We start from the raw sequence: 14,082 nt of genomic DNA on the forward strand, positions 1-14,082 counted from the left end.
CCTTGTAGCAGCTCTTCCGAATGCAAAATTCACAGGAGCCACCATCTACCAGTATAGAGACGGCCTTCTGAAAACTGAAGACTTCTCACGGCCTGAGGTTCCTGATGTGACAGCTCAGCTGGACCGAAGAGCTCTTCTATGGTGTAAGGCCATTTTCTATTCAAGAGTGTAGCTATCTGTTAAAAGGTTCTTCATACAAAAGATTGTTTAAAATAGTCTTACATGCATATTAGACAAAAAATCATGTACTTCTGCTGATTAAACATGAGTAAATGTGAAAAGGAATATCCCTAACCCTAACAGATTACCTCCTTTTCTATCATCCAGACTACTACAATCTGACCTTGGATCCCGACACATGCGGCAACTGGCTTCTACTAACTGATGAAAACAGGAAGGCAACTGATGGAGCCGTATGGCAGCGGTATGACGAACACCCCTGGAGGTTTAAAGACCAGAATCAGGTTCTGTGCCAGCAGGGGCTGACAGGATGCTGTTACTTTGAGGTTGAGTTGGGCATTAGACATCCTAATGCGGTTGGGCTAGCTCTTGCATACAAAAGCATACCAAGGAGTGGAAAGAATACTCAGGATGCCTTTGGACAGAACAAAGTATCCTGGTCTTTTGGTGTTAAGGATGATACCGTTGAGTCACGCCATTATAATAATCACTGGAAACAACATCTTCCTGCTGAAGGATGCAACAGAGTTGGTGTGTATCTGGATTGGGCCGGTGGCTCTCTGTCATTTTACAATGTCGTCTCTAACAAACTGATTCACATGTACACCTTCAAGGCCAAATTCACTGAGCCACTTTACCCAGGTCTATATGTCTGGAGTTCACCCAACTTTGCTTCCTTTAGACATATTTAGAGATAAACAACAGGGTCAATAATATAGGATTCAGGCAGATGTGGTGTACAAGCAGTTAGCGACTGATTTTGATGGTTTCTGTGCCTTACAGCAGAAGCAAACTCTCAGAATTCTAGTGGGTCAACTTTGTTAAAGTCGGAAGAAACTGATAGAACACTTTAACCATGTTCAGGACATCAAATATGTACCACAGCATCAATTACTAATACTAATCACTGCTCCAGGTAAACAATGATCAGGTATAATGTAAAGTCCTATTGAAGCTCAATATGTGTCTCCTAGGTAAGAGTAAGAGTGAGGAGTGCTTTGCCTCACTAGTGTGTTCAGGACAAGATTTTTTTTTCTTGATTTTGTTATATGGTACAGGGATATTTTTTACTTTTGAAGGCTTTTATTAACCACAAAATGTGGTCATGGTTATAGCATTTACAGGGTGTTCCACCATTCCTTAATGTTAACAAGGATCTAGTTTTTGTGGTGGAGGAAATTAATGTTTGAGTTACTGGTGAAAACAAGTCATGTAATGTGTGTTCAACTAAATCTTTATATTGTTGTGTCCTTCCATTTAAAAACATCTAGGGATGTACTATTTACGAAAAATGTGAAAATGTTTTAACCATTTACTATAGGAGATCAGCTATAATTAGTGAAAAATAGAAATACTGGCATACCTTGCAAGAAAATAAACATCTGGTCTGGAGTGATTGATGAAACGCTTTGTCTAATTTAGCAAATTTTCTATGGGTAAAAATCCTTCAACTGTTTGTTTTTAATTATTTTTAAACCATAGCAATGATCATGTGATTTTTTTCTCTTTTTTGACATACTTTTTGTTTTTAAAATAAACACATTGTACATCTCAGGAAACATTGTCTTGTTTTTTGATCATGAACTAGACTCCGAATCATCATTCTTTCTGATAAAGATGTCAGCATAATAGGAATATTTTTATGTTCTAGAGCTAAAAATATGTTCATAACACTACCAACTATTGGAAATCTTCAGCAAAGCTGATTCCTGTGTCAAACTCTGAGTTTCCTTTTTAGTCACCTATGCTGGTGAAGATTCTTAGTCATCCAGGTCATGGTCATTCCAAAAAGAAGTACAAAGCAAAGCAACTGGACTAGTTTCCGTAGTTTAAAGACGTTTCGCTTCCTCTCCAGGAAGCTTTCTCAATTCAAAAAGTCTGGAGTAATGATGAGTACCAAGCTATATACCACTGCCAAACAAAGACCTTGTAACGGCTTAGATTGCATGCAAATTCAACGGAAACAGGTCTACCCCTTAGTAATGGGCGGTGGTTAAAGCCATTAACCTTCTTCATAAATAAAATTGATGCCATTAAAAATAAATTAATTCATATCCTCCCAAACATGATTACCTCATCCTCAGTAAGTGAGGCAGCGATGGAGGAATCTTTAGAATCTGCGCAGTGTTTGAACTGTTTAGAAGCAGTAGAGCTTTCTGAGCTATCTAAAATTTTAGCTTCATCTAAACCTTCTACCTGTATGTTAGACCCAATCCCAACCAAGTTGTTTAAGGAAGTATTCCCTCTGATCAGTGGCACTATTTTAGACATGATTAATCTATCCTTAGTAAATGGATATTGTTAAGAAAATAGCTTAGTCAAGCAGAGTGGTGTCTGTCTCTCCCTGCTCCAGTGTAAGATAAACATAGAGTTTTACGGCAGGTGGGGGAGTGGGCCAGAAGAGTTTCTTTGTTCGAATAGATTACCCCTCCCTCTCTAACCCTCCCTCTCTAACTTAGAGGAGGGCAGACACTGTAGCAAAAAGGAATGTCTTGGTAAAACTTACTTCAGACAGACTTCGCAACCGCGCAGTGAAATCATCTTGATTGGTAATGTAAACTCTGTCTCCATATTTAATTTCTATGAATTAAATATGTATATTAAACTGTTCTACCTCTTGATTAATGTTTCCTCACTTGCGGCCAAATCTGGAAGCGGGGTAAGATGGGTTTTCAATAGACATGTAACAGCAGGCCGGTAAACCCAATCTTTAACATGGTGCCGTGACCCGGATTTTGGCAGTAAGCAGAGGAACTGTTTGAAAATTGGACACAAAAAGAGGACTTTTCTGCAGCACCACAGGTCGACCAAAACAATAGTAAGGAGATTTTTTCTCCATTGGCAAAATGTTAGATGTGTAGGCTAAATTGAGTGGTGCTGTGGTTTAAGATACTCTCTTCTCAAAATATCAGAGGCTAAACAGTAAAACTAGGTTTGAATGGAATTTATGTTGAAACCGAGAAATGATTGAATGGGATTTCTGTGTATGTCCATGTCAGAAAAACGTAAAATAAGGTAGAAACTTAAAAGAGAATAAAAGCAAAGAAGCCGTGATATGTGAGAATGTCGAAAAATACAATAAAAGACAATAAAAAAGATGAAATTACAAAAAATAAAAATAGTCTCTGAGTTGGTCACTCCCCACTCCAGACTGACGAGTCTGGAGATCTTAGAACTGAGATGAAACGTTGTCTCGGAGAAAGGAGACTCTCCACAGAAACGTAGCGATAGGAACTGCCGAGAATACATAACATCTAAAAGTTCAATTCAATTCAATTTTATTTATATAGCGCCAAATCATGACACATGTCATCTCAAGGCACTTTACAAAGTCAAGTTCAATCAAATTATACAGATTGGGTCAGATTATACAGATTGGTCAAAAATGTCCTATATAAGGAAACCAGTTGATTGCATCAAAGTCCCGACAAGCAGCATTCACTCCTGGAGAACCGTAGAGCCACAGGGAGAGTCGTCTGCATTGCACATGTTCCAGACATGTGCAATGCAGCTTTATGCTGTCGCTTTATGCTTGCTCATACTGAGCAAGCATAAAGCGACAGTGGGAAGAAAAACTCCCCATTAACGGGAAGGAAAACCTCCGGCAGAACCGGGCTCAGTATGAACGGTCATCTGCTTTGACCGACTGGGGTTACAGAAGACAGAACAGAGACACAACAAGAGAAACAAAAAAGCACAGAAGCACACATTGATCCAGTAATCTGTTCTACATTGGATGGTAGTAGCGGGTGAGCCATCTTCTCTGGATGATGTCACAGTTAACAGAACGCCAAACCAGGTGTACCTACTATGAAGATAAAAGAGAAAGAACAGAAAGTTAAAGCAGAAATGACAACACATAATGCATAATTGAAGAACAGTAGAACTCTATAGAGTGAGAAAATTAGATTCTGATATCCTCCAGTAGCCTAAGCCTATAGCAGTAAAACTATAAAGGTAGCTCAGAGTAACATGAGCCTCTCTAGTTATAAGTTTTGTCAAAAAGGAAAGACAGGGTGTCTGCCTCACGGACCAAAACTGGGAGTTGGTTCCACAGGAGAGGAGCCTGATAGCTAAAGGATCTGCCTCCCATTCTACTTTTAGAGACTCTAGGAACCACCAGCAGACCTGCAGTCTGAGAGCGAAGTGCTCTGTTAGGAACATACGGGGTAATCAGAGCTCTGATGTATGATGGAGCTTGATTATTAAGGGCTTTATACGTTAGAAGAAGAATTTTAAATTCTATTCTTGATTTAACAGGAAGCCAATGAAGGGAAGCTAAAATTGGAGAAATATGATCCCGCTTGTTGATTTTCATCAGAACTCTTGCTGCAGCATTTTGGATCAGCTGAAGGCTTTGAACTGCATTTTGTGGACTTCCTGATGGTAAAGAATTACAATAGTCCAGCTTTGAAGTAACAAATGCATGGACCAGTTTTTCAGCATCACTCCTGGACAGAATGTGTCTAATTTTGGCGATATTCCGGAGGTGAAAAAAGGAAACTCTGGAAACCTGTTTATTATGGGATTTAAATTACATGTCTTGGTCAAAAATATCACCAAGATTTTTTACTTTATTACCAGAGGCCAAGTTAATGCCACCCAGATTAACTGGTTGGTTAAGAAGTTTATTTTTTCAGGACTCTGGCCCAAAGATTACAACTTCGGTCTTGTCAGAATTTAGATGCAGGAAATTTAAAGTCATCCAGCTTTTGATGTCATCAAGACATGACTGCAGTCGAAGTAATTGATTGTATTCATCAGGATTTATGGATAAATATAGCTGAGTATCATCAGCATAACAGTGGAAATTAATCCCATGCTGTCTGATAATTTTGCCGATCGGAAGCATATAGGGGGTAAAGAGAATTGGTCCAAGGACTGAACCCTGTGGTACTCCACAGGTGACCCTAGAGTTTGAGGAAGATTTATTATTAACATGAACAAACTGGAATCTGTCCAACAGATAAGATTTAAACCAGCCTAATGCTTTCCCCTTAATCCCTACAGTATGTTCAAGTCTTTGTAGGAGAATATTGTGATCGACTGTATCAAATGCAGCACTGAGATCTAACAGGACAAGTACAGACACAAGTCCATTATCTGAGGCCATGAGAATATCATTAGTGACCTTCACCAGAGCTGTTTCAGTGCTATGATGAGCTCTGAAGCCTGACTGAAACTCCTCAATTAGGTCATTGCTTTGTAAATGTTCACAAAGTTGATTAGCAACTACTTTCTCAAGAATTTTAGATAAGAAAAGAATATTAGATATAGGTCTGTAGTTTACAAACTCATCTTGATCAAGAGAAGGTTTCTTAAGTAAATGTTTAATAACAGCTACTTTAAAAACCTGTGGTACATATCCATTTACTAAGGATAGATTAATCATGTCTAAAATAGGACCACTGATCAGAGGGAATACCTCCTTAAACAACTTGGTTGGGATTGGGTCTAACATACAGGTAGAAGGTTTAGATGAAGCTAAAATTTTAGATAGCTCAGAAAGCTCTACTGCTTCTAAACAGTTCAAACACTGCGCAGGTTCTAAAGATTCCTCCAATGCTGCCTCACTTACTGAGGACGAGGGAATCATGTTTGAGAGGATGCCAATTATTTTATTTTTAATGGCATCAATTTTATTTATGAAGAATCCCATAAAATCGTTACTACTAAGAGCTAAGGGAATGGATGGCTCAACAGAGCTGTGGCTCTGGGTAAGTTTGGCAACTGTACTAAAGAGAAATCTAGGATTATTTTTATTCTCTTCAATTAATGATGAAAAATATGCTGCTCTAACTCTGCGAAGGGTCTTGTTACACAACAATAGACTGTCCCTCCAGATTAAGTAGGATTCCTCTTGGTGTGCAGAGCGGCATTTTCTCTCCAATTTCCTAACATTGTGCTTCAAGGAACGCAGCTCTGAATTAAACCAAGGAGCCAGCTTCCTGTGAATAATCACCTTCTTTTTCAAGGGAGCTACATTGTCTAATGCAGAACGCAATGAGAAAGTCACATTGTTAGCAAAGGTATCGATTTGTGAATGGGAAGAAACAGCATTGCTGCCATCTACAGGGCATTTCTGCAATACTGAGGATATTAAAAAGGGGACAGACTCTTTAAGTTTTGATACAGCATTATCCGATAAATATCTACTATAATGGAACCCTCTTTTGGGGGTGGAGAACTCAGTTAGATTAAACTCAAATGTTATTAAAAAATGATCAGACATGACGGGGTTGTGAGAGAATACTGTTAATTCTTCACAATCAATGCCATATGTCAGAACAAGGTCTAAAGTATGGAGCCAAGAGTGCGTCAGTTTATGCACATTTTGAGCAAAACCAATTGAATCTAGGATAGTTTTAAAGGCTACACTAAGGTTATCACATTCAGTGTCAACATGGATGTTAAAATCACCCACTATAATAACCTTATCAGTATTTAACACCAAATCAGATAAGAAATCTGACAACTGATCCAAAAACTGAGTGTAAGGGCCTGGTGGACGATACAAAACAACAAACAGAAGAGGGTTTATTGCTTTGCAGTTTGGATGAGGGAAACTGAGGGTTAAATGTTCAAAAGAACTGTAGTTATTAATTGGCCTGGGACTAATTAATAAATCAGACTGACTCCTCCTCCTCTCCTCCTCCTCTTCCCACAGATCTGGGAATGTGGAAATTTGAATAACTGGAGGGGGTTGACTCATTTATACTAACATAGTCCTCTTGTAGCCATGTTTCTGTGAGACAAAACAAATCAATCTGATTATCAGAAATCAATTCATTAACTAACAAAGTCTTTGGAGGGAGAGACCTTATATTTAATAGACCACATTTAATTCTTTTATTTTTTGGTTCAAAGTGATCCGTATGGATTTGTATTAGATTTTTATGATTTGTTCCTTTTAGATCAGTTTTTGATCTGTTAAGTTTTGGCCGTGGGAAAGACACCGTCTCAATAGGATAATGGATGGGTAACAGTACAGAAGCTGCAGAGAGGTGTGTTAAACTACGGCTCTGCTTCCTAGTCTGGACCCTGGGTTGTCAGCATTTAGGAGAACTAATAAATCCGGCCAGATTCCTAGAAAGAAGAGCTGCACCATCCTAAGTAGGATGGATGCCGTCTCTCCAGATCAGACCAGGTTTTCCCCAGAAAGTTCTCCAGTTATCAATATAGCCCACGTTGTTTTCTGGACACCACCTAGACAACCAGCGGTTGAATGACGACATGCGGCTAAACATGTCATCACTGGTCAGATCAGGCAGGGGACCAGAGAAAATTACAGAGTAATTAGCAAACTCACACACTGAAGCAACACCAACTTTAGTGACCTCCGATCGGCGTGACCGGGTGTCATTACCACCAGCGTGAATAACAATTTTGCGGTATTTTCGCTTATCCTTAGCCAGTAGTTTTCGGTAGGATTCTATGTCGCCTGTTCTGGCTGGCCCCTGGTAGGCATTTAACTATGGTCCCTGGTTTCTTTAGTGCCACATTTCTCATTATGGAGCTGCCAATAATTAAGGTCGGCTCCTCAGCGAGACTGTCGCTGAGAGGGGAAAATTTATTAGAAACGCAGACGGGTTGGTGGTGATCTGGGGTCTGTAATCTAGAGCTATGCTTCCTACGAACTGTCACCCAGCCAGCCTGGTTACCCGGCTGTTCGGGTGCTACTGCTTTAGGTACGCTACGTGAAGTCACTCTTTGTGGCTCCGCGCTAGCAAAGGACCGGCTATCAGCTGGTTTTTCAACAGCACGGAGCCGGGTCTCCAATTCTGACACCCTCGCCTCCAAAGCTACAAAAACACTACATTTATTACATGTACCATTATCACTAAAGGAGGCAGAGGAATAACTGAACATCTGACACAGAGAGCAGCAGATAGATTTAGTCAGAGACGGAGAAGCCATTATGAGGCTAAGGCTTGGCTTTCGCTAGGCTAAAGCTAGGCTAGCGCCCTGTTATCACGCCAAAGAACAAACCGTGTGAAACACGAGGAGTTCCCAAACGTGATGAGCAGCCACAGAAAATGTTTTAAAAGTGCTTATGGTTGGAAACAGATGTTACAGCAAAGAGGTTTAAAGATAAAAAGCGAGAGAGCCTGGAGCAAAAATCCATCGTTCACACAGCAACAACAGGAAGTGACACAATACGCCTTACCGCAAACAGGAAGTCAGCCAAAACAGCTCATTCTTGCAGTTGAGGCTAAGAACAGTTAAGATCCTAAATGGTGAAGCTGTTACAGAAGAATAAGAGATTTTAAAAGGGGCCCCAGGGGGACAATTTGGATTGTTCCCTAGCTCCAGAATGGGATTGCAAAGTGTGGGTGTCTCTGTGTGTATCTCTGCTTGTGTGTGTGTGTGTGTGTGTGTGTGTGTGTGTGTGTGTGTGTGTGTGTGTGTGTGTGTGTGTGTGTGTGTGTGTGTGTGTGTGTGTGTGTGTGTGTGTGTGTGTGTGTGTGTGTGTGTGAGACTTCATGAGGGTGTCAATTTTCCCACGTGCGGGGGCCCCAAGATAAGAGAAGTGCTGTGGAGCAGAGTGCATCTGGTTAAGTAAAAATATGAGTAAAAAACTAAGGGGAATTTGGAAATCATTGGAAAAAAGGTTGATGCATTAATGATGTTTGTTGAAGTGCAGGAGAAGTTTCAATGCAGAAAAGCGTTTGAGGTATTGGCTGCAAGCTGATTGGGTGAGTTGCATTGGGAAGTGCACGGCCGGCTGCATCTTGGTGAGTTTTGGAGAAAAAATTTATTTTAAACTGTAGCCTAAAAGTTACAAAGAGGTTAGAAGTTTGGAACAGTTGTTGAAAATTTGGGAGAACATTAAACATCTGTTTGAGGCATTACAAATTGGGGAAAAAACAAAAAAGGGAAGACGCCTTCTGTAAGAGTGTAATTTTAACTAGCGTTATCTATTGTGAAATAGCATTTTAAAATGCCTAATGAATGTATACACTTTCAGAAATAAAATATAATTTGCGATAAAAATGTGATTAAAAGGTTTTCATTGTTTGATAGCCCTAGTTATAATAGATAAATAAATAGATATAACCCATCAGACTTCAATCTAGCTGATTAATAGAGAGTAGTAAACCCTATCAGCTTTTGCTCATTTGCAGGCCTGGGAAAACACGAGTAAGCAGAACTAAAAAAAGTTATAAGTTAAGGTTAAAATGTACGTTATTAGTGTGAGCAAAAGGATATTGCGGTTGATTTGACGGATTTTGTTAACCGTGCATTTAGTTTAAAGGAGTGGTGACATGCTGAGAAGTTTTGTGTGCAATGTCTGGTAACTTTTTGAATCACAAAAAAGCATGCTGACATTCTTACAGGATAAATGTACTTTGATTTCAAAATCGCATTAATTCATTTTTAATTTTACAGACAAGGCGATCCTCACCAGAGATTAAAGTATGTGTGCTTGCTGCATTTTCTTACAGGACAATCAGAGGCCCAGCCTAAGGACAGTGAAACTGTGATAAAGTGTCTCATTAACTATTACATTTCTAAAATAGGTTTCCCATAGGAGGAAGATGGAACAATGGATGGTGGTAAGGATTAATGGGGATTCTAAAAACAATTGGCTAAAATCTGTGCACAGTCCAAATTGAAAATGGGGTAAAAAGCTTCAGATGTGTGTTTCTTGTGGGAGTGTTTAGTTAATTTCATTATAGGATATGATTACATATGACTGAAATGAGCTTTTCGGGACCAAAGTCAACCTCCGGAATTACAGGTAGCACACGACATTTTATATCTAAAAGATTGTTGTGTAATTTTCAAGTTGTATTGGAGACATAAAATTAGGAGGGTCCAGGAATGGGAGGGGGAGTCCACCGACCCCCGACCTCGAAGGAGTGCGCGCTAAGATCATCAACAGACAGATGTGGTGGGCCAGAAGTCTGGGGCCCATTAGGATTCCAGAGCCGTGTGTATCAGCCGCCAGAGGGTTCAAGGAAGGATCACCGGAACAATTTGGTGTGCCGATTGCCACTCGCGGATAAGGCTGCTGGATTTTTATTTTGTTTCTGTTTTTTATTTTTAATAAAATAATTCACATACAGCTGTGTGCAGATCGTGGTTGGAAAAATGACTCTATAAACCATCATCTTTAAGGGCGAGGAGAAGACATCTCTGAGACGCAAGACATCATGACAACAATTGAATGCATTGTGTAAAAAAAAATTGTAATCACTGTATTTGTCTTATAAGTTACATATTCCTAAGATGTTAAATGCTAGTACTGTTAGAATCTTGGTTTTGCATTGCATGATAATCTGGGTTTTATTCTGTGGTTTGATCTGAGTGTAGTGCTTTCATAGGTTATATTAATTTCTAAAAAGACATCTTGTTAATCTAGGTTAGGACTCTTAAAGTCATATTTAGATCATATAACAGTTTCTGGTAGTTGCAAAGTTATCTTAGCCTTGCACCTCTTTGATAAAGGTGTTTACTTTTCTTAATTTTAGTAGGTTAGAGATTCAGATAGGTTTAGTAGCTTATTAGCTTATACTTGGGTTATTTTACATTAAAGGGGTGAATTTGAACTTAATTTGATTTCATAAGTCGCCAACAGAGGGGACAGTGGGTTACAATATTGCATCTTACCATTTACACTTTGTTTAAGGGTTTCAAGACATGGACTTAGTTAAGCCTAGTTTTTGGATTGATCTATTTAGGATCAAAACAGAGGGAAGTTGTTCAGAAAATATCTTAGTCAAGCAGAGTGGTGTCTGTCTCTCCCTGCTCCAGTGTAAGATAAACATAGAGTTTTATGGCAGGTGGGGGAGTGGGCCAGAAGAGTTTCTTTGTTCGAATAGATCACCCCTCCCTCTCTAACTTAGAGGAGGGCAGATACTGTAGCAAAAAGGAATGTCTCGGTAAAACTTACATCAGACAGACTTCGCGACCGCGCGGTGAAATTATCTTGATTGGTAATGTAAACTCTGTCTCCATATTTAATTTATATGAATTAAATATGTATATTAAACTGTTCTACCTCTTGATTATTGTTTTCTCACTTGCGGCCTAATGTGGAACCGGGGTAAGATGGGTTTTCAATAGACATGTAACAGCAGGCCGTGTAAACCCAATCTTTAACAATATGTACCACAGGCTTTTAAAGTAGCTGTTATTAAAGCTTTACTAAAGAAATCATCTCTTGATCAAGATGAGTTAGTAAACTACAAACCTATATCTAATCTTCTTTTCTTATCTAAAATTCTTGAGAAAGTAGTTGCTAATCAACTTTGTGAACATTTACAAAGTAATGACCTACTTGAGGAGTTTCAGTCAGGCTTCAGAGCTCATCATAGCACTGAAACAGCTCTGGTGAAGGTCACTAATGATATTCTCATGGCCTCAGATAATGGACTTGTGTCTGTACTTGTCCTGTTAGATCTCAGTGCTGCATTTGATACAGTTGATCACAATATTCTCCTACAAAGACTTGAGCATACTGTAAGGATTAAGGGGAAAGCATTAGGCTGGTTTAAATCTTATCTGTCGGACAGTTTCCAGTTTGTTCATGTTAATAATAAATCTTCCTCAAACCTTAGAGTCACCTGTGGAGTACCACAGGGTTCAGTCCTTGGACCAATTCTATTTACTATATATATGCTTCCGATCGGCAAAATTATCAGACAGCATGGGATTAATTTCCACTGTTATGCTGATGACACTGAAAAAACTAGTGGGCGAAATAGTTAAAGTAGGCATTACAGCAACAGTTAATAGCATAAACCAATGAACGAACGAGTGAGCAAGCTAATTTTTCAATATAAGCAGAATAAACTCTAAACCTTTTAACCTGATCTGACCAGTGATGACATGTTTAGCCGCATGTCATCATTCAACCGCTGGTTGTCTAGGTGGTGTCCAGAAAACGACGTGGGCTACATTGATAACTGGAGAACTTTCTGGGGAAAACCTGGTCTGATCCGGAGAGACGGCATCCATCCTACTTTGGAGGGTGCAGCTCTTCTTTCTAGAAATCTGGCCGGATTTATTAGTCCTCCTAAATGCTGACAACCCAGGGTCCAGACCAGGAAGCAGAGCCGTAGTTTAACACACCTCTCTGCAGCTTCTGTACTGTTACCCACCCATTATCCTATTGAGACGGTGTCTTTCCCACGGCCAAAACTTAACAGATCAAAAACTGATCTAAAAGGAACAAATCTTAAAAACCTAATAAAAATCAATATGGTTCACCTTGAACCTAAAAATAAAATAATAAAATGTGGTCTATTAAATATAAGGTCTCTCCCTCCAAAGACTTTGTTAGTTAATGAATTGATTTCTGATAATCAGATTGATTTGTTTTGTCTCACAGAAACCTGGCTACAAGAGGACTACGTTAGTATAAATGAGTCAACCCCCTCCAGTTATTCAAATTTCCACATTCCCAGATCTGTGGGAAGAGGAGGAGGAGTGGCAACTATCTTTCAGTCTGATTTATTAATTAGTCCCAGGCCAACTAATAATTACAGTTCTTTTGAACATTTAACCCTCAGTTTCCCTCATCCAAACTGCAAAGCAATAAAACCTCTTCTGTTTGTTGTTTTGTATCGTCCACCAGGCCCTTACACTCAGTTTTTGGATGAGTTGTCAGATTTCTTATCTGATTTGGTGTTAAATACTGATAAGGTTATTATAGTGGGTGATTTTAACATCCATGTTGACACTGAATGTGATAACCTTAGTGTAGCCTTTAAAACTATCCTAGATTCAATTGGTTTTGCTCAAAATGTGCATGAACCGACGCACTCTCGGCTCCATACTTTAGACCTTGTGCTGACATATGGCATTGATTGTGAAGAATTAACAGTATTTTCTCACAACCCTGTCCTGTCTGATCATTTTTTAATAACATTTGAGTTTAATCTAACTGAATTCTCCACCCCCAAAAGAGGGTTCCATTATAGTAGATTTTTATCGGATAATGCTGTATCAAAACTTAAAGAGTCTGTCCCCTTCTTAATATCCTCAGTATTGCAGAAATGCCCTGTAGATGGCAGCATTGCTGTTTCTTCCCATTCACAAATCGATACCTTTGCTAACAATGTGACTTCCTCATTGCGTTCTGCATTAGACAATGTAGCTCCCTTGAAAAAGAAGGTGATTATTCACAGGAAGCTGGCTCCTTGGTTTAATTCTGAGCTGCGTTCCTTGAAGCACAATGTTAGGAAATTGGAGAGAAAATGGCGCTCTACACACCAAGAGGAATCCTACTTAATCTGGAGGGACAGACTATTGTTGTATAACAAGACCCTCCGCAGAGTTAAAGCAGCATATTTTTCATCATTAATTGAAGAGAATAAAAATAATCCTAGATTTCTCTTTAGTACAGTTGCCAAACTTACCCAGAGCCACAGCTCTGTTGATCCATCCATTCCCTTAGCTCTCAGTAGTAATGATTTTATGGGATTCTTCATAAATAAAATTGATGCCATTAAAAATAAAATAATTGGCATCCTCCCAAACATGATTACCTCGTCCTCAGTAAGTGAGGCAGCATTGGAGGAATCTTTAGAATCTGCGCAGTGTTTGAACTGTTTAGAAGCAGTAGAGCTTTCTGAGCTATCTAAAATTTTAGCTTCATCTAAACCTTCTACCTGTATGTTAGACCCAATCCCAACCAAGTTGTTTAAGGAGATATTCCCTTTGATCAGTGGCACTATTTTAGACATGATTCATCTATCCTTAGTAAATGGATATGTACCACAGGTTTTGAAAGTAGCTGTTATTAAACCTTTACTTAAGAAACCTTCTCTTGATCAAGATGAGTTAGTAAATTACAGACCTATATCTAATCTTCTTTTCTTATCTAAAATTCTTGAGAAAGTAGTTGCTAATCAACTTTGTGAACATTTACAAAGTAATGACCTACTTGAGGAG

The 14,082-nt window shown here is 39.1% G+C and overlaps 1 protein-coding gene across 1 annotated transcript in view; it reads left to right on the forward strand.

Annotated features, from left to right (window-relative positions):
* LOC105917027 (stonustoxin subunit alpha) overlaps window positions 1-932 on the forward strand; it is a 12,565-nt gene extending 11,633 nt beyond the window's left edge. The window contains exons 4-5 of the mRNA XM_036126194.1: window positions 28-143; window positions 328-932. Of these exons, the coding sequence (XP_035982087.1) occupies window positions 28-143; window positions 328-872 (661 nt within the window). The 3' untranslated portion in view covers window positions 873-932. The remainder of the gene's footprint in view (window positions 1-27; window positions 144-327) is intronic.
* The last annotated feature ends 13,150 nt before the right edge of the window (window positions 933-14,082 follow it).

Source organism: Fundulus heteroclitus, chromosome 22 (genome assembly GCF_011125445.2).
Source record: "Fundulus heteroclitus isolate FHET01 chromosome 22, MU-UCD_Fhet_4.1, whole genome shotgun sequence".
Taxonomy (NCBI): domain Eukaryota; kingdom Metazoa; phylum Chordata; class Actinopteri; order Cyprinodontiformes; family Fundulidae; genus Fundulus; species Fundulus heteroclitus.